The 21,668-nt window shown below is 44.7% G+C and overlaps 1 protein-coding gene across 1 annotated transcript; it reads right to left on the reverse strand.

Annotated features, from left to right (window-relative positions):
• Nucleotides 1-15,951: 15,951 nt before the first annotated feature.
• On the reverse strand, nucleotides 15,952-21,423 carry LOC125722434 (kelch-like protein 10). The gene is made up of 6 exons (XM_048998591.1): nucleotides 21,185-21,423; nucleotides 20,171-20,660; nucleotides 19,196-19,807; nucleotides 18,442-18,591; nucleotides 17,487-17,814; nucleotides 15,952-16,510 (listed from the first exon to the last, which is right to left on the reverse strand). The coding sequence occupies exons 1-6, from the start codon at nucleotides 21,343-21,345 to the stop codon at nucleotides 16,488-16,490; spliced, it is 1,764 nt and encodes a 587-aa protein (XP_048854548.1). The 5' UTR covers nucleotides 21,346-21,423; the 3' UTR covers nucleotides 15,952-16,487.
• Nucleotides 21,424-21,668: the final 245 nt, after the last annotated feature.

Genomic DNA, 21,668 nt, shown 5'->3' on the forward strand with positions numbered 1-21,668 from the left:
AGTGCCTTCCCTGGGGGGACCCTGTGGTGGGTCCGCCCCACTCCCCCAGGCTGAAATACAAGTCTGTGGGTGTTTCCTTAAGTATTGATAATGCCCCTATCTCTGAATAAAACCCTCTACTCGGAATGGTCCGTGTCATGCGGTCATGTGACAGTGTCACCTTGACCTAATCCTACACTCACAGACAGAAAGTATATATTTGGTTGCATCATATCCAAACAAACTGAAATGCTTTAATGTGTGCTACTCTAAACTCATAGAAGACATCTAGAAGGCTTTCCGTGTTTTTGTTGACGAGGGCTCTAGCAATAAAATTGTTCTCCGGTTCTTTCAATTTGACACACAAAGGTCAGTGATAATTTCTTAATATTTTAATTTCTAATGATTTTTTCCCCCCTATGCCATTATATTAGCATCTTAGTATCACATAGGGATTCACTCACTACAAACATCTATTCAGCTGGTTGCTAAGGCAATACAAACATGTTTTGTTCCTTCTATGAAGATAATGACGATGGACCCTTTCTGAGCAGGGAGACAGCGCCCCACAGAGGCTCGAGATACAGGATGGCAGAGAAGGACACCAAACCCATTCTGGAAAAGCCTGTGAGAAACACATACAGTCGAACCTCGTTACTACGTACCCCAGATACAACGTTTTCACCTTTTCAACGTACAGGTTTCTAATTCCCGTTTTTAGTCTTTGTATTATTCTAATAGCAGCCATTGTTTACAGCGTACACCCTTACAGCGTAAACTTCGATATAACATCCACATTTCTAGAGAAAATACGAAAACTAACCACCGTTACAACGTACAGCACTCTCCCCGCCCACCACAACTTGTGTCGCTACATCTACCTTTATCTACCGGATCTTCGCCCGACAATGCACATTTGTCTATTGCGTTGCTTGGCTATTGTGTTGATTTAATTTGACCAATATTTCATTAATATTTCAGGCCAAATGCCAATTTGGATGCCAATGTTTATTTAAAAAATCCATTTTGACCAGCCGTTGTGTATTTTCGTTGCCGTTTATCGCTGGCCGGCACTAAGTAATCGTGAGTAATTTAAGGAAAATTTCAAGGATCCAGATGAGCTTTGTTGGATTATTTAACAAGTAATAATGTGTTCGTTTGTTTTGTAGTCAACTTAAGGGTCTGTTCTATTAAAGTTTTATCATTTACATGGATATTTCGTGAGTTCTTTCATCCATCTTGCACTAAGTGCTTACAACTTTCTATGCTTATAACGTACATGTTTTTGATATCCCGTCTTGTACGTAGTAACGAGGTTCGACTGTATCATGTTTTCACAGTGGCTAAGGGCCTTATCACAAACAGTAGCATGCTGACACTGTGCTTTGACTTTCTAATAAGTTGCCCAAAGACTGGTATCCAGGTTATTAGTAAGAATGATGCAATGTCTTCATTAATATGAGCATTAATAATTGAAAGATGAGAAGCAGGATTAACACTTTATGCCCCTGAAAAGCCACTGCAGGTGCAGAAACTTTAATAAGGACACTGGGCAAAAACAGCTTATTGGGGATTGGATGAGGAGCAAACCGCAGAGCAAATGAAATGAGGCGAAGGTCACCGTCTTCCCGCCATTCTCTGCTCTCGCTGTAATATGCTCACGTTCGCTGTAAATGAGCTCGCTCGTCTGCATTATGGAGCACGGATTCCCATTCCACTCCTCACACCGCTAAAGATCTAATGTAGCTCGGCTTCTCTCCAGATCTATCTCTCCTAATGCCGGTTCATTACATCTGCAGCTTTCTTCTTTCAATATATCAACATGCACGTTCCAACTCCTGCACAGCCCTTCTGAATTTTTAAGACTTTGTAAAACTCTGTAAAACTTTATCCTGTATAACATCCCATACTCAGGTGCAAATTTTACAGGATTGTCGCCTGTCACTTACCACTGGTTTTGGTGGATTTGTGGCACCTTTAGAGTCTTTGGACCAGGCAATGTCCTGGTGCTCATCTGGTCTGGAGTTAAGCAGGGTCTTGGGAGAGCCTGACCATGGCTGGTGATGGCTTCTCTGCAGATATTATAAATGGCCCCAATGCTGAGAGATGTGTCTCCAAACCAATAAACCCAAAGCATTTTATTAAACTAGTATTAGGAGAAGCGGTTTAAAATAATGCATTCTTCCAATTACGTGAAAGATGTGTAACTGTATCCAGATGAAGAACAAGGAAAAAAAAACATTTAAATGGATGTCTGTCACGATCGGGTACGGGTGAAGCGGCGATCGTGCGGGCAAGCATGCAAGCAGGAAGCAGGAATACGGGGCAAAACGGGAGTTTAATACGAGGACAGGGACCGGGAAACAGCTCACGCTTACGAACAGCAGACATTAATGACAGACAAAGCAAACTGGGGAGACCAGGACTTAAATACACAGAACAAGGCAGCAGGAAACAAGACACGACTGGGCAGGATCAGGAAATCACACGTGGGTAATTAGGGGGCGTGGCACACAGGAGGAGCGGACGAGCCGGGCATGACAGAACCCCCCCCCAAAGGCGCGCTACACCGGGCGCGCCAAGGAAGGGGGCGACGGACGGGACGAGGCAGGACAGGACCTGGAAAACAAGAACAGAATTAACGCAGGACCGGGAACAAGACAGAGGCACAAAACAAAGCCAGGGACAAGACGTGCGACAAGAGCTGACAAAGGGATGGGAAGGCAGACAGACAGATCAGGAAGGGAGAAACAGAGGGAACAGGCGGAACACAAGGAGCGGGAGTGACGGGAGGGAACGACGGGAAACCAGGAATGGAGAAAGGAGGAAAGACAGGAGGAGGAGCAAACAAAGGAGGGACCAGGGCAGGAGAGAAGGGAGAGAAGGCGGGGGAACAAAGGGGAGCCCGTGGGAGCCCCAGCGGGCGACGGGCGGCAGCCGGAGGGGCCGCAGGCGGCCGGGAGGCCGGAGCCGGAGGGGACCGAGAAGGGGCAGAGGAGACAGGGCGAGGGACCCGCGGAGGGGCCAGGGAGGGAGCAGGAGGGAGCACCAGGGAAGGGGACGAGGGAGCTGGAAGGGGCCAGGGCGAAGGCACGGAGGAGGGGGGAGCCGCAGCAGGCGGCGATGTCCGGGGGAGGGCCGGAGGTAGGGGCCCCGCAGGCGACCGAGGAGCCGCCGTCGGGGAACCCCCAGGCGACCGACCAGGACCCGGAGAGGGGAGCGAGGCAGGGCGACGAGGCACCGGAGAGGGACCCGCAGGCGACAGCCGACAAGGAGGGCCAGGACCCGCAGGCGCCAACCGAGCCCCAGCGCAGGCGAGGCAGGGCGAGCCAGGGGGCAGGGCGGGCGGGACCCCAGCCCTGCGTCTGTGTCCCCTCCCTTTACGGGACACAGACATGACCCCAGGTCGGGGTCGAATTCGCCGGGGTGAGAGAGACAAAGTCACTGGAGGAGAAGGGACAGGAGCTGGAGCTGCTGCAGGCGGAGGGGGCGCCTCTGGAGCGCGGTCAGGGACTGGAGCGCGGTCAGGGACTGGAGCGCGGTCAGCTGGCCCGGGAGCCGCTGGAGCGCGGTCAGGACTTGGAGCGCGGTCAGGGGGCGCCTGCCCTGGAGCTGCAGCAGGCGGCTGCAGTGGGGGCGCCTGCCCTGGAGCTGCAGCAGGCGGCTGCAGAGGGGGCGCCTGCCCTGGAGCTGCAGCAGGCGGCTGCAGAGGGGGCGCCTCTGCAGGAACTGGAGCGCGGTCAGGAACTGGAGCGCGGTCAGGAACTGGAGCGCGGTCAGGAACTGGAGCGCGGTCAGGAACTGGAGGTGGCTGCAGTGGGGGCGCCTGCCCGGGAGTTGCAGCACGGTCAGGAACTGGAGGTGGCTGCAGTGGGGGCGCCGGCCCGGGAGCTGCAGCAGGCGGCTGCAGAGGGGGCGCCTCTGCAGGAACTGGAGCGCGGTCAGGAACTGGAGCGCGGTCCGGAACAGGAGCTGGCTGCAGAGGGGGCGCCTGCCCGGGAGCTGCAGCAGGCGGCTGCAGAGGGGGCGCCTGCCCGGGAGCTGCAGCAGGCGGCTGCAGAGGGGGCGCCTGCCCGGGAGCTGCAGCAGGCGGCTGCAGAGGGGGCGCCTCTGCAGGAACTGGAGCGCGGTCAGGAACTGGAACGCGGTCAGGAACTGGAACGCGGTCAGGAACTGGAACGCGGTCAGGAACTGGAGCTGGCTGCAGTGGGGGCGCCTGCCCTGGAGCTGCAGGTGGCTGCAGTGGGGGCGCCTGCCCTGGAGCTGCAGGTGGCTGCAGTGGGGGCGCCTGCCCTGGAGCTGCAGGTGGCTGCAGTGGGGGCAGCGAAGGCGGCTGCGCAGGCGGCGGCGGCTGCACGGGAGCGGGGTCCGCCGGCAATGGCGGCTGCACGGGAGCGGGGTCCGCCGGCAATGGCGGCTGCACGGGAGCGGGGTCCGCCGGCAATGGCGGCTGCACGGGAGCGGCGTCCGCCGGCAATGGCGGCTGCACGGGAGCGGCGTCCGCCGGCAATGGCGGCTGCACGGGAGCGGGGACTGCAGCCCTCTGGAGCAGTAAGAGCTGCCGCACGTCCTCTGCCATACTCACCAGCTCCTCGGGGTCGGAAGCGGGAGTAAATGCTGCAAAGCTCCTCTGGAGTTGCTCCGCTAGCCCCGCTACCTCCGGACTTACTGGAGGGACCAGTTCCCCCCAGATCCTCCAGAATAACCCCTGGAGGGCAAAGAACTGGGAGGCGCAGTTCACCGGCTTCCCTAAGTGAGGCGCGGGTAGCGCCTCCGGGGTGGTTACTGCAGGGGGAGAGAGCTGTGTGTCCGTGGGCGTTAACGGAGGGAGCTCCTCGGGACAGGCAATCGCCGGTCTCCTCCTCCTTCTCCGGCGCCCAGCGGCGGCGAGAGGTGGTGCGATGTCCTGAAAAACAGGCGGTGAAAGGATCGGCTCCGGCTCCGGGTAAGGGTAGAGGAAGGGCTCCTCGTCCTCATCCTCACTGGAGAGCCAGTACTTCCACACGGGATCGGGGTAGTGTGTGGTCAGCTTCCGGGCTGGAGGTAGAGCGGGTACTTCCCTCTCATTCTCCTCCGAAGCGATCCATAGCCGGGAGAGCGAACAGGCTCCCAGGCGGATCGTCTCCTCCGGTCCTCTCCTTCTTCTCCGGGGGCCTTTCCTTTTGTGGTCTGTCATTCTGTCACGATCGGGTACAGGTGAAGCGGCGATCGTGCGGGCAAGCATGCAAGCAGGAAGCAGGAAGCAGGAATACGGGGCAAAACGGGAGTTTAATACGAGGACAGGGACCGGGAAACAGCTCACGCTTACGAACAGCAGACATTAATGACAGACAAAGCAAACTGGGGAGACCAGGACTTAAATACACAGAACAAGGCAGCAGGAAACAAGACACGACTGGGCAGGATCAGGAAATCACACGTGGGTAATTAGGGGGCGTGGCACACAGGAGGAGCGGACGAGCCGGGCATGACAGATGTCAGGATATTTTACAGGTGAGATCATTTTTCCACACAAACATGCTGCAAATAAGAGCAAGGGGACAGAACGTTTGAAAGAATCTACTCACTGTTACCAGCCATGGCTGATAGTCTGTTAGAAGTCACTGATCTTGAAAATAACCATAAAGCCCAGATACATGTACACAAAGGACGATACATCGATCTTATCTATCAACATCATTGCCTGTATGAGGGGCTTGGAAATGACTGTTAGCATCAGCAATATTAATTTATATAATTCCTGACATGGAACACTCTCTATACGCAGAAGTTCTGCAGCTGTCTGAAGGATTTAAAGCTATAATCTCAAGGATGAAGGGTATCTGCGTAAGAGGTAAGCTCTCCTGATAGCCTAAAATCCATCGGAATGTGACATGACTTGATAATGGTGCATTAACGTTGGATGGATATCACTGACACACTTTAGGAACTTAAGCTGTGGTTGAATAGTCTTTATTTTGCATAGGAAGGTTTCTGAGTGAGATGAGCTAGAAGCGTCTAAGTGGCAGCTGTAACGGTGCAGGAGGGAAAAAGGTGACTGTCCACTAGTGGCTCCAAGACAAAAAGGAGTTTATTGAAGAAACTGAACAAACGGGGGGAAAATATAAAACAAAAGGACCACGAGGAGTCAAAAAACATGCGGGGAAAAACACTGAATTCATTATAGACAAAGAAATTAAGCACAACTAAGGAACAAGGGAAGACTGGGAACCAGGTAACTCAGGGAGCCGAACCTAGAAACAGAGCGACGACACCCAGCTACATTCACAGATCCACATACAGCGACTGACTGGAAAACAGAGCAGGAACTTAAATACACACAAGGCTAACAATACGCGACGCAGGACAGGTGAGAATAATACATAAATAACCAATGAATGAAAGCACAGGGAACCTGGGCAATACATTAGGAAAAAGCGCAAAGACAGAGGAGGGAACCAGAGAGCCACCTGCAGCACCACCTGCTGGCCAAGCAGGGAAGAGACATGAAGGGCTGGGATGGAAGAGTGCTGATCCTGACAGGCAGCCAAAACAAGAGATGTTGAAATTCTCTAAAAGGTGCTTCAATGCTTCCTTTCTTACCGCCTTTAGCATAGGGACCATCCTTTACAGAACTGCCATCCCACAATTCCCTGCTGCGGCAACATTTAAAGTAAGGGGCTGTCAGCATGGATCGTAACAGCTCATAATCAGCATATTACCCATAAAACAGAAGCTTGTCTTTCATAAAAAGAGAGATATGAAATGTTTTTAATCAGATGATCGTTGAATTTAACATGTTTGAAACTGAAGGATGATGATGTGTAGTGGATTTATATGCCTGTCTTAACGTTATGCCTATTTAACAGTTAATTTAACAGTTAATAAATGCATAATTTAACAGTTATTCTCATGCAATAATTGGGATAAATATGTGTGTGACAATCATTTCCTTTCAGTTTTGTGACTGGTAGCCCACATTCCTTCCAAAACTTAAACTGCAACCTTGGTAATGAATATTTTTCACTTGCCCTTTAGACATCAGTACATAGGAATTCTTGCTTGTGCCATCCAGTCAGGAAAGTTAAACGTGTAACTGGATTAGATGGCACAAAGGAAAACAAAGGCACTCACAAAACATCAAAGGACTTAACTATGAACTGCAGAGATACAGTATATATTTGTGGAATAAATCCTAAATAAACAGTAGAAGTTGCCGAAACTGAAAATATGGCTAACTAAAGTATAAATATATGAAATAATCCATCCATTTTCTGTAACTACTTATCACATTCAGGGTTACAGGGGGTCTGGAACCTATCCTGGAGTGAATGGGCAAAAGGCAGGAAATAACCCAGGATGGGGTCCCAACCCATCGCAGGGCACACTCACAGAGTATTCATACCTACAGACAATCTGGTAACTCCAATTAACCTCAGCATGTCTTTGGACTGTGGGGAGATACCGGAGTACCCAAAGGAAACCCCACGATGACACGGGGAGAACATGCCAACTCCACACACGTGGAGCCATGGCGGAGACTCAAACCCTGGTCCCAGAGGTGTGAGGCAACAGTGTACTGCACCGCACTGCATTTGTGAATTTGGAGTATTATTCACTTGTCCAGTAAAGTGTACTGCATATTTATGAGGTTAGAGTATTATTACTCTGGCCAGTAAAGTTTTCTGTGCTTTTATGAGGCTGGAGTATTATTGCTCTAGCCAGTAAAGTGTACTTTGCATCTGTGAGGTTGGAGTATTATCGCTATATTCAATTGAGTGCATTTACCAGGTTAGAGTATTACTGCAGGTACTGCAGCAAAGCCATCTGTAATTAAATATAGAACACCCCATAATGCTCCCCCCCCCACTCTGCTTATCCATGCCGCTCCCCTATGTCCTCCGTCCTTAATGTGAGCTATGGGGCAGGTTTAATTTAAACAGAAAATTAATTAAATGTTAACAACAAGGGTGTCGTCTGAGAGGGAATTCTGCTATAACAAGCTTGCATGTGAAACCCTTCAAACATCTGCTTGCTTTGGTGCTTCTTTGGAATAACAAGACGAACTAAATATGAAAATGGTGACGTTGTGTGTGGCTCCACACGTTAGGGCTCTGGGCCCGTGATCGTAAAGTCGCCGGTTCAAATCCAGTGTTTGGCAGTGTGACGATGTTTTAGGCCTTTGAGCAAAACCCTTAACCCCCAGCTCCAGGGGTGCTATGTCATGGCTGATCATGCGGCGTCACTCTCAAGCTCGCTCTCACCTGTCTCTGCGTGTCTCACGGAGAGCAAGACCACGTAGGCGAAAAGACAATTTCTCAACGGGGATCATTATCCTATATAAATATTGAAGATATGTAGTTGCATAACAGAGTGTCGAAATGCCTGCGACGTTTTCTGTCCACCGTGAAGAAAAGTCTCTTTATTGGTCACAGGCCATGATGAGCAAATCCATTTACAGAGTGAGGGGGTGCTCTGGTGACATCTAACTGCTCAATTACTTACATCTCAGTGATGTTTGACAGAAAGGCCCCTGCATCATGCACAGCACACTGCACAAACACAGTCCTGGAAATTACTTCAGATCCACTCGGACAATCCTTCTCTTCCTCAAACGCTAAGCCCAATCTGTAGAGAGCCCGAACCCCCGCACACATCATTTCTAAAATCATTGATTTCTCACTTCACACACGTGCATTTGGTCATTTATAAACTGTGAGAAAATAAAAGCAATTTTTAAAATAAAGCAATAAGAACGTACTGTACAAACGTTCAGGAGTAGCCTAAATATATATATTCGGTTATGAAAATGTATATTGTTGCTTACGGTCGTGTCTTCTAATTTAAGCTTGAACAAATGAATTTATTATTTAGGATCATTTTAAAAAAAGGAAAATATTCAGTTGGCAAATTGAAGTGTAGAGAAAAGAGCGACACAAGAAAAGGGCCGGTGTGAATGCAAGTTTTTGGGATGACCTTTAGGTCTGTTCAAACGCAGGACTCTTCAGCCAATCAGTCACAGTGGCCCTTTCTGGGTAAGACTGCCCAGGCCTGGCATAACCTAAAGATGTGTGTGTCCCATGTGGGACCCAAATGGTATATCCTCATAAAACTATTTCAACATTATAAAGCATTACAAGTTACAGAATTATTCATTAAACTTTACGCTTGGGTAATTACGAGCTGCGAATGAACGGGACGCCTTCTTTCAATATGCAATTAATATGCAAACTTTGCTCTGTGCATAGCTGACCTTTTTCAAACGTTTCACGTCGCGAAAAGGTCAGACGCCGAGAAAAGTACAGAAGCGACAGCTTTCACCTTCTCGGCCACTTTCCGCTGCTAATGTAAATTCCTGAGCGCATTTACAGACGTACAAATATATTACAAGAAGCATGAAACACGGGCTGAAATCAAGCTTTATTTGAAAAGTGCACGAGAAAAAGTACATTGGGCTATGTCTGTCATCACGTATCCCACGATGCTCTGCTTTTTAAAACACATGCACTTACAGAGGTGAGAGTGAAGTTTGGGGTCTGAGACGTAGGGTGGGGTGTTTTTCAGGGGTATACAAATCCACCCATTGACATATTGAGACATGGACAAAAGACATAAGAACGACCAAATACCGTTAAAAATACAAATGTGAAGTGGAGAATTTTAAAACACCAATTCAGCTAAACCACTACAGTATTCCATATGTATCCCTGCAGTGGCACAGGTATGACGTCTAATATCACCCACTGGTTTTCGGTTAGTGCTTTGGATTAGCAAGACCCCTCTAGGAAAATGTGAAAACCCAGTAAAATGTCATCAGCAGGTAGCAGGACATCATTAATCGTCTAGTAGGACTGGGAACCAGGCATTACTTCAGCACTAAAGCCAGCTAATCATATCCTGGAGCTCAATAGAAACTCGCCCTTTTCTCATGTAGAGAATTCCCTGCAGTTACTCTGTCTTGGCTTGTCATTTTCTTCTGAGTGAGAAATAATTTGCTTTGTCATGATATCATCGATCTGCTCATCTCCTGCTTGTCACAGGTTACACCAGTTATTAATCATTTGCTTGTTACTCTTAGCAGTCTTTACGAAACTAGCAGTCTTTACCACCTTCTTTCTTAGACATCATATCTCTGTCATCGGCCTGTCAGATGCGCCGTCTGAACCAGTAAGAAATCATTTGCATCTCTTTGGCTCATCATTCATACATCTCTGTCGAGTTGCATTCCTAATACTGATGACAATTTGTTTTATGAAATTGTGGAATTATTGAAATCTGGAAATTTAATTTAAGTAAAAATAATAGTTTTTATTATTCGGTTTCTTAAATTACATGATGGTTACTTTTATTTATGTACTGTATAGCGATACTGCTGTATTTCTGTACTTAACTATGGGAAAATATGACTGGTTGTATCAAAAGTCTGAATATGTATCAGGGCCACGAAAAGATCAGTCAATGCTAGTTATTGAATACCTGTCTAATGGCAAATTAGAAGTTTTCAGGAGAAGCAGTTAGCATATAGATGTCTTTTGAAAGGAGTTTGTAGGATATGGCCGCCATGTCAGCGCCCAAGGAATACAGAACAGATAAGTGGTGTGATCTAAAGAGTTGCAATTAGACTTAGTGTGAAGTAACTGGAAATCCAGTGTATTATGCCTCTCTCCTTACTGGGAACCTGAAATCCAGTGTGTGATGCCTCTCTCTTTACTGGGAACCTGAAATCCAGTGTGTGATGCCTTTCTCCTTACTGGGAACCTGAAATCCAGTGTGTGATGCCTCTCTCTTTACTGGGAACCTGAAATCCAGTGTGTGATGCCTTTCTCCTTACTGGGAACCTGAAATCCAGTGTGTGATGCCTCTCTCCTTACTGGGAACCTGAAATCCAGTGTGTGATGCCTCTCTCTTTACTGGGAACCTGAAATCCAGTGTGTGATGCCTTTCTCCTTACTGGGAACCTGAAATCCAGTGTGTGATGCCTCTCTCTTTACTGGGAACCTGAAATCCAGTGTGTGATGCCTTTCTCCTTACTGGGAACCTGAAATCCAGTGTGTGATGCCTCTCTCCTTACTGGGAACCTGAAATCCAGTGTGTGATGCCTCTCTCCTTACTGGGAACCTGAAATCCAGTGTGTGATGCCTCTCTCCTTAATGGGAACCTGAAATCCAGTGTGTGATGCCTCTCTGCTTACTGGGTACCTGAAATCCAGTGTGTGATGCCTCTCTGCTTACTGGGTACCTGAAATCCAGCAAGTGATGCCTCTCTCCTTAATGGGAACCTGAAATCCAGTGTGTGATGCCTCTCTGCTTACTGGGTACCTGAAATCCAGTGTGTGATGCCTCTCTGCTTACTGGGTACCTGAAATCCAGCAAGTGATGCCTCTCTCCTTACTGGGAACCTGAAATCCAGTGTGTGATGCCTCTCTGCTTACTGGGAACCTAAAATCCAGTGTGTGATGCCTCTCTGCTTACTGGGAACCTGCCATTCAGCGTGTGATGCCTCTCTGCTTACTGGGAACCTGAAATTATTTCCCCCTTAGCTCCGCAGCTCACATCACAATGATTATCTGTCTGAGAAATGATGAAAAACAGCTGAAATTCATTTCCAGGTATTAGATAAAAAAAAAACCCTGTGTTTACAGTCCTACATGCCTTCAATATATAAGGAAACACGCTGTTTTTTATTGAGCAGATGCCATTTCTGTTAAAAAGTCAAACAGTTTAACAGTAAATCACAAAGGTGTAAAATAGCAGACCTTATGGGTTCATGCCCAAACTCTCTGTCATACTTACAGTATACACCTTTTACCAGCTTCTGCTGTTTTTCTTTCCGTGTCCCTGTGATTTAATATACGTGATATTTTGTATAAATACCGCATCCTTGGTAACTGTCTGAACTATCCAGGGTGCCACCTGCTGGCAGGCCTGTAGAAAAGCCTGTTTAATAATCATGCATAAGAGGTATTTTCGATAAGTAAAGCCATTATTTTTTAAATTACACTGTTTGGAGCATCATTGTAAGCTAATGCAACTGCTGGGATTAAGCATTATTATTTGTCCAGAATTACTTCATTTTTACTGTATTGTAACATTATTACAGACAGGGTCATACATTAAACATCAGTTATACAGGCAAATAAGCCAAGATTGGACCTTTTTATTGATGCATACTCATGTACATCACATTTATCCCAGCAAATCTTATTGGCTGTCGTCACGAATCATCATATAGTTCCTGGAGAATCAACATTAGCCACAGAGATGTCTCATTTAGCCTTTCGGAATAGCAGAGTCTGTCTTTGTTATGGTGACCAGATAATCCATGTCAGGGAGGACACATTGAACTATGACAGGATTTTTAAAATACCATTTTAATTAAAAGAACCTGGATCTCAGTTATGCGCCGAGGCCTTGCTGCGTGCTGATTGGTCAGTCTCCTATAATCATGCATATGCCACTAATGTTAATGTCTAACAGCTGGATGAGTTTTTCAATCAAAGCAGTCAAAGCACAAGAAGACGTGAGCTGTTTAGCCAAGCACAGGTGCCTTTCAGTTTTAACATAGTTTGTAAAACCTGGAGTAGCTTGAAGTGTCCTTCCTGACATGGATTACCTGGTCCACTAGTTTGAGCCTGGCTTTGGCAGAACAGTCACATGTCTGTGGGACTGTGAGCAAGGCCCTTTACCCCCAGCTCCAGGGGTGCCACACAATGGGTGACCCTGTGCTGTGACCCCCCCAAAGCTATGAAAAGCAAGATGGGGTAGACGCAGAGACAAAATCCTATACATGTTCTGATGCGTAAAACCATGGTTCTGTACTTTCTTTTTCATGACTGTATGTGTGCGTGATTTCTATGTACTACCAATATTCACATTTAAATAGTAACGTGTACGTGCAATTCATGTACACAATTATAAAGACTATAATAACATTTATTTACAACATACCAGCCAGGTGCAGGCCACAGACTAATGGGTATTCAGTCAAGAAACGTCTCTAATTCTTTTTTGATACATACAAAATAATTTTTCGTCTATGTGTAATGGTTATAAAATAAAGTATATCAAAACCACGTTGTCAAACTTATTACTTATTTGGCCTTCAGCCGTCAAACTTTCAACGTGAGCAGAGGGTCCGGAGCAAGGAAAGAAAAATAAAAGACCCAAAAGAACCGCCTGCTGTCCTGTTTAACAGGCCGTCTTACGTCTTCACTTATTAAAACAAGGTGCGGAACTGATGAAGGAAAAGAGAAATGAAGATCAGCCTGTTATCCTGTTTAACAGGCCGTCTTACGTCTTCACTTAAAACAAGGTGCGGAACTGATGAAGGAAAAGAGAAATGAAGATCAGCCTGTTATCCTGTTTAACTTGCTCCGGTTTTTCCATGTTCCTTATCCGCTTCACCTGGTGCCTCAACTCACAAATTCCTGTGTTGATTTTTTTCTTATAGCCGACACCTGGGCCCCTTGATGTACAACAGCGTCTGTGGAATAGAACAAAAACAAAATAATCACATTCACAAGAGACAGCAGGAAATACAATACAATATCCATAATACTCCGATTAAATCATACAATCAGCAAGCAATCAGGCTGTGACTAAAGTTTATAAACACAATTCATAAATCAGATAATGGAATATTAAGGTTGGGAAAAAAAAAAAACGTTTTACAGCCTTGAGATTTTTAAAGGCAGACAGCCGGTTATAAAACAGGGATGGTTTGAATTTTTTGAAGTGAGTTGACAAGGGTAGGGCAGGGTAATATGACAAAATATTTCATGATTTATTTTTTCATACAAAACAATATCAGTGTTTATCGCAACATAATTCAAATCATTACTTCTTTGTTTCGCAGTTGTATTTTAGCTTAAATTTCCCTTAGAATTGCCCTTGAACAGTCACAGCACAGGGTGACAAATTGGCTTTTTTACCAAAGTCATATACTGTAAGCTTTATATATCAATATATAACGCATATTAACACTCATGCGCAAACTATATTAAATGTATGTGTCATTAGTCATATATGTTCTTCATTCTTGTAAAATACTGTACATGAGTTAAACCACTCCGTAATGTCTTCTTAAGTACTCAAAGACTTCCAATACGGTTAAGGTCAAGACTGTGTCGTAGCCAATTCATATGTGAAAATGATTCCTCGTGCTCCCTGAACCGCTCTGACAGTTTGAGCCCGATGAATCTTGGCATTTTCGTCCTGGAATACGCCAATCCCATTAGGGAAGGAAAACTCCATTGATGGGATACCCTGGCCATTCAGGAGATTCAGGTACTCAGCTGACTTCACTTTAGTGCTGCATAACGCAGCTGAGCCGTAATAATGATCCAATCATTGGCTTTTAAGTATTTGCTGATTTAAATTCAAATAGTGTTGTTATCGCTGTCAGGCAGGATAGAGCGATAGAAAACCGGGTGCAGGGAAATGTGTTAGATGTTCTGGCATTTTCTTTAATTGATTTTTTTGTTTTATAGCTGATCTCATTTTCTTTCTCAAAGGTACAGGTAAGCATATTCATTTCCAATATAAAAAATAATTCCTCTTACAGGTTTCAACTGAATGTCTAATGTACAAATCATTTCCATGTATCCAATGTATTTTAATGGTCCAATGCCTTTTAACTTCAGAATTTTTACTTCTAATTTACAGCAAATAATATTCAACTTACTCATCACCACTTACGTAGCATTATACACCTAATAACCGACAATAACTAAGTACTATCTCAATTGTAAATAATACACATTCAAGTAAGAACCAACCTACCAACGATGCCCACCATTCCAAATGGCCTGTACGGAGCTCATTGGACACCCCGGTGGCGAATTTGCGTTTTGCTGGGTGGTTTGGGAAGATAAATTAATATTCTTGAGAAAAGCCCACCCTGATTTGCCAGTGAATAACTTAGACCAGAGGTAACAGGCAGACCGCGGTCCAGGTCCGGATCCAGAAGCTGTCCCATACAGACCCGTACCGATAGCCAACACAGAAAGTTATTTAAAACCTGACGGGGCGCTTCTATTTTAACCGACGCAGCTTTTGTAGTCTTTTCGGTAGTGGTTTAGCACTAGAACCGCAGTTTCCCACGGCAATGAACGTCAAACGTCTTTAACCTACAAGCAAGACGTAGTTTGGCGTATGCAGCCTTTTTTTGTGCTAATGTATTATTAGTATTAATAGCAGCAGCAAAGCTAACACCCACAACGAAAAAGCGTAATGTTCCTAATAGAGTGGCTGATCTGTCCTGAAATCGTAAAGCTTTTCAAAGTTTTCAAACACAGTATGTATATTATATAACATGTTGGATAAATAGATGTAATTTATTGGTGACTTCGTGTACATTGAAGTTTCCGCCTTTTAAACAACTATAAAGTAATGTTTGTTATATAAAAAATGTACATTTAAATGTATGAAACAAAAAATGTATACACACACACATTACATTTTCGTTAGCTGTAAAATACAGTGAAGTGAAATCTCCATTATTTGCGTTGCAATATTCCACCACTAGGGGGCAATTTTGGACGGAGGAATCCCTTTAATGGCTGTTACCAACAGAAATGTTTGCTGCTACAGTATTCAGCTTTCTGGGTGTCCTGCAAAAAGAACTAGATGACTACAAGTAGTTATGGAATGCACACTGCCCATCTGACAAACCAGAAGCCAGTTTTTGAAATGTAAATTTTGTTATTGAAACATTTTGTTGGATTGCACTCTAGGTTTAATGGAAGAAACTGTGGATTCCATGTATCTCCTGAAAATCTTCATAGTCTTTGTGGAGACGATGATCTTCAAATTCACTTTGAGGTCTTGCAGAGACAAAATGAACTTGCTCCACCAGTCAGCTGGGTTACTGCCATGGAGAATTATATTGCATTCAAAAGTGTATCAGGTCTATAAGGTAATTCTGCTAACAAATCGTACAAAGCTCTCAAAAGTATTTTGGTTTTCAGACAACAAATAACATTTTTTCCACCCATTGTTCTCCAAATAAGACATTTATTTAAACGTTAAACTTTTAAGCGCTGGTTGCCTTTACATAAAGTCTGTAAAATAAAAATGTAAATGTATACAAAAATAATCTAAGCATATTCAATAAGAACACTTTGGCCATTATACACATTGCTGTGTATAGAGCCATTAAACTGCCCCCTTAAAGCTTTTTACTGCCAAACAAAGCTGTCAGGTCAAAAATCACACTGTTAAAAATGAAGTATAAAAGAATACAAAAATAACTTCTAACAACTTATAACACTTATTCAATAAGATTATAGAACAACATAATCATTACATTGCAATTCAATCACCAGAGGTGGCGTGGAGTACAATAATTAACAGCTTGGCTTCAGGGAATGCCAAACCCTTCAGGGAATGCCAATGTTATTTAACTGTCCCATTCTGTGTCCCTTCCCTGTTTGGCCAGTAGGTGTCATTGGTCATCTCGTCCCACGTGTTGTCAGTCTTTCTTGTCCTCCCCTGTTGTCAGTCTGTAGCGTTTCCCTTGTTCCCTGCCAGCTACTTGTTGAGCACGTGGTTACCTGTAATTTCATTTCATTAACTTACTGTTTGCCATAGGCTTTTAAATACATTATAAATAATTTTAAAAAATAACATAACAAGAGATAATACTATGAATTTCCTCACTGATTAATTGTGTTGCGGGTTGGAACTCAGTATGGAGTCCCCACAAAGATACAGATACCTTATATGTGTGTGTGTGTGTGTGTGTGTGTGTGTGTGTGTGCGTGTAGCAGGGCCGTAGCACATCTTCTTTGTGTTCAGGAATTGCTTCTTGTAGGTTAAGTTAGAATGGTTTTCACAGTTCTTTGGTCTGGAGATCAGGCTGATTAATCACAGTTGATTTTTGTGGGCAATCAACCATATACATATATATGTACATATATATGTGTGTGTACAGTAGTGTGCAAAAAATCATAAGCAGTCAAAAGAAATTGTGTGATGTCACGATTGTTACGGTTTGTAGCAGCTAATCACTGCTGTTAATAGCAGCTAATAGCTGCTGTCTGTAGCAGCTAAACTACTGTTAATATAACTGCTAATAACATAACAATTTTCCCGTTTTTTGTGTAATAAAGTATATAATGTAGTAATGTGGTGCGTTTTTGATTCAAATATGTTAGTATGGTATTGGCAAGATATTACTGTATCAGCCTTTATTACATTAAGGGGGAAAATTAGCACATTATTGGCAGTTATTACATTAACGGTAGGTATCATATGTGCCCTTGAGAGGTAAAGTGGGCTATCCCACATGTCAGTCAAAAATGAGTTTAGTGTCCAATATTAATTATTGAGGGTCTATCTATCTTTTAAATATACTGAGATCTGTGCTACCTATGATGTATATCAATTATAGGGTATAGGCACACTTTGGAGCTCATTTTTTCAAAACTTTGTTTTTGTGGGATAGCCCACTTTACCTCTCTAGGGCACATATTATATAGGTCTAATGTACGAAGCATTAACGTTAGACATGATAACCTAGTTACCCACCAGGCAGGCAGATGGGGGCAGGTGGGCGAGGTGCAGCGTACTGTACGAAGCGGGGGTGCGCAGGCACTGTGCAGCAGCTGAAGTTCCTCTTAGGCGTAATCATGTCCTGCGCACGGTACCAGCTGCCTTTCTCTGCATCATAACATTCCACCTTTGCAGTGACTTCGAACCCATCGGAGCCTCCCATTACAAACAGCAAGCCGTCCACCACTGCGATGCCGAAATAGCTCCTTTGTTGTCTCATGGGAGGCGCAGCGTGCCACTGGTTAGTTGCAGGGTCATAAGCCTCCATACTCCGCACTGCATGAACCCCGTTGGTACCGCCCACCTGCGAGACACCAATGGTAAGTGATCACTCGGGTACCAAACGGATAAGTAAATATCAGCTTTCTCGAAGTCAGGAACTCTTAAGGAATTATCGCCCTATAATAGCAGGCTGCACAGAACCTCCCATTGTGTATATAGGACACAAGCTTATTACTAATTTGTGTTCAACATACATGTCAACATAACTGCAGTGAAAAAAGGGGATTTGGGCAACAGAAAACCGGTACAATTCAGCGAAAACTGTCAACCATCAAAAAAAGACTTCTTATGTTCATATATTTTGCTTTTATTATTATGTTTATTAGTACTAAAAATAATACTTGTAGTCAGACACTGAAAAAAACAACAACAGAGCAATTATGGTCTGGAACTACAGAATATAACTATACTCAAAAATCTAAGCTTTACTAAGCTTTACTAAGCGTATTCGTTTAAAACCCAGATATGCAGGGAGCATATGTGTACTGAGATGGGCCTTCCCAGCAGGTCATTTTATCCACTGAATTCTTTTGTTTGTTTTAAGCACATTACAATCTGTGACACAGCAGCAGTGACAAAAAATATGAGTCTCAGATAAATCTTGAGATTTGACTCCTTTGTTTCAGAGTACAAGAAAGGAATCACTCACCGCATAGATGTTTCCCTGATATGCCGCAACTCCAAGGCCACGTCGGCGAGTGCGCATGGGAGCGATCAAGGTCCATTCGCCCGTGAGAGGATCATAGCACTCCGCAGTGGAAGTGGTCTGAGCTCCATTGCTACCCCCACAAATATATATCTAGGAAAGATGGTTCACAAGTGATGTGTGTTATGCTGTACATGATTGGAGATGGAGATCTAGAAAGCGTAAATGTACATTTAGCTAATGGATGTTTAATCCATCCACCTTCCATAAAAGTCTATTCAGTACAGGGTGGTGGTGAACCTGGAACCTACCACAGGAAGCACATGGGCATTGGTAGGGAATTTACAGTTAGTTGTGATCATTTCCCTTGTGAACCGCAGCTTAATCAGCTAATTAAGTTCACTAGGTTTGTTTGAATAGGGAAATCTGCAAATTGTTTAGGATTCTGACCCTCCAGGACTGGAATTGGGGAAAGCTCCTACGTTAACACCAGTTATTGTATCTCACAAGTCTTGGGCTGTGGGCAAAATTGCAAAAACACAGAGCTGGACACCACAGCACTGCCCAATGTGCCACTAATGCAGAGCAACAATGCAAGGTCATTTATGTTTTATCTAAACACTGACGTTTACTGAATTAACAATTATGGATTGAAATCAACCATTTGAAGACAAAGCGAGCTACTGAGTATGTAACATAATCAATTTCAAGGGGAAAATGAGGGTAACCACAGTCAGACGCCCTCCTATTAACCTACCTTTCCATTCAGGGTGGTGGCACTGGCATCCTGTCGCTCCTCGTTCATGGGCTGGATGATGGTCCACTCGTTGGCATTTGGGTCATATCGCTCTACGATATTCAGAGGCGACACGCCTAAACGGCCACCCATCACATAGATGAAGCCGTTACTTACGGCCACGCTGACACTACAGCGGCGCCAGTGCATCGGGGCCATGTGCTGCCATGTCCGTGCGACGGGGTCAAATCTGCGCACAGCATCGGTGAAATTATGGCCATCATAACCCCCAAAACAATACACGAAGCCATTTAAACACACACTGCCATGGCCGGACTGGCGAGTCTCCTGCCCCTGTGTTATATCGACCCAGTGGTCAGCCCGGGTGTCATAGGCTTCAGTCCAATTGGTTGTGCGGAAATTCCAGCCACCAATGGCCAATAAAATGTCAGCGGGTAGGCGCGGGCGAATCAGTGGCCTTTCAAAGTCAGATCGTGGACTTTCATCGTCGAGATCATATATCATCTTCAGTACATCACTGATAATTGGCCTGCACGGCGCATTGCCCTTCACTAGATCGTTGGCTTTGACGATTTTCATGAAGTACTCCGGATCCATACGAGCCATCCGAATCTACACAGGAAACAATGAGAGAATTCCCATGAGTTCTTTAGTGCTTTCTGTGAATCTCTGGAGATGAGCAATTCCTAACATTAAGGATACAGCAGTAAGTGCAAATTTTAATTTCTTTAGCTGAAGCTATTTACTTTGAAAGTCTCAGATGTGTCAGCTACACTTGTTTAATGTAAGACATCTGAGTGTTTTGTTTTCCATTATTTGTTACACTCTCCTCCCAGGTGTAATACCTGGAAGCCTTGGTTGTACACTTATGGGACATGGAAATCGGTCTTTAGCTACAGTAATAAGGACTTCACTCAATGAGCATTCTATTGCTATATACACAAGTCAATGAGAACATAGTATAACTATACTCACCTTGGGCAATAGGACTGAAATGTGGGCCTCTCGGGTGGCAGGCTCGTGCTCGATCCAACGGAGGATGGCCTCAAACACCACATCCTCTTCTCTGACATTAAGCTCATCCTGCTCTATGATGTCAGAAAGTTGTTCAAGACTTAGTTCTGGGAACTCGTTTGAGCTGATGGCAACCTCCTTGAAATTTTTCAAGATGAAGTTGAATGCAGACTGGTGCAGCTCGTTTACGCAGTAGACATCGGCGATTTTAAGAAGGCCAATGCAGTTGTTGAGGCAGAGCTGCTCATGCAGGAAATCACTGCAGCGCTGCACGATGCCCAAGACACTGAGATAATCAGCAGCTACCAGGAGGTTCTCCACATTGTCAGCTGTGATGACCACAGAGTACGTGTAGGCGTACTCGATGACCTGCCTCAATGTTTCTGGGGAAATGCCTGGGAGTTGGTACTCCCGCTTTCCTGAATCACTCCAGTCACTGGCGAACAGAGCCCTGAAAACAATCCAGAAGTGACTCATCTAATAAATATGGGTTTTGCAGGCAAAGTTAAATAAGGGCTTTTCTAAATCTTCTGAACCAGGGACCCCCAAATGGAAATTAAGCAGAGATAAGGACCCCTGCTACAGATGATCACATAGGCATCTAAGAACTAGGTGGCTTTAATTCTTATTTTTCCAACAGTAGCTCCCCCTTTAATATATTTTACTTGGGCTGGTGGGCAAGTGCCCCGGAATACTTTGTTTTGCCTGTTTGACATGGTCCCCTTTTCATATCTATACCATTATTATTGTTATTATTATTATTATTATTATATGGTAAAAGTTAAGGTGGTACACTTATCAGAAATATTTCTCATCAGCACAGACCTACATTAATATAATTTAATATAATGTATATTAATATAAACTTTCTGTCATCCTAGAGCCTTATTGCCAAGGAGAAGTTATTGCTAACGAGAGATAAAAACTGACTCCTTGCTGTTTTCGCATCTTCATATATGGGTCACAGCTACTTACTGGAAGTAGGAGCTACAGCCACACAGAATTACTCTATGGGCGTTGAATTTAACACCGTCTGCGATGAGGACCACGTCACAAAGCTGTCCTGCCAGCCGAAGCTTGTTGAACACTTCGAAAGCCGGGGACATCAGTACTCGCTCCATGTCGTGTGCCATCATTATTCAAAAATGTGGATGTCTCGTCTCTTTCTCCTTTTTATACCACTCGAAATGACGTGTAGATACGTTCTAATACGCAAAAACCGCACTTTTGCGTCACATTCTGCTAAGATACCGTAATGTTTATTTTTAAATCTATATTTAAGACTCGAAATTGATTTGGGGGGGGGGGGGGGTGGATATATTCTACGCACAATCAGCTTTACAAGAAGAACAAGTGAAATGTTTTTAACATCACTTTTGGAAAATGTATACCGTGCTTATCTTAGAATTTAAGTTTTGTATTATGTAAGAATAGTCAAGTCACGAATTCCCGAAATAAA

The sequence above is a fragment of the Brienomyrus brachyistius genome, unplaced genomic scaffold (genome assembly GCF_023856365.1).
Source record: "Brienomyrus brachyistius isolate T26 unplaced genomic scaffold, BBRACH_0.4 scaffold38, whole genome shotgun sequence".
NCBI lineage: Eukaryota > Metazoa > Chordata > Actinopteri > Osteoglossiformes > Mormyridae > Brienomyrus > Brienomyrus brachyistius.

What these genes read in the sequence shown, in the direction of transcription:
- LOC125722434 (XM_048998591.1), bottom strand. Translation starts at nt 21,345, where the DNA reads ATGATGGCACACGACATGGAGCGAGTACTGATGTCCCCGGCTTTCGAA. An exon ending in TTTCAGTCCTATTGCCCAAG is followed by an intron (nt 19,808 to 20,170) that starts GTGAGTATAGTT and finishes TTTCCTGTGTAG; the next exon opens with ATTCGGATGGCTCGTATGGA. An exon ending in CCACCACCCTGAATGGAAAG is followed by an intron (nt 18,592 to 19,195) that starts GTAGGTTAATAG and finishes CATCTTTCCTAG; the next exon opens with ATATATATTTGTGGGGGTAG.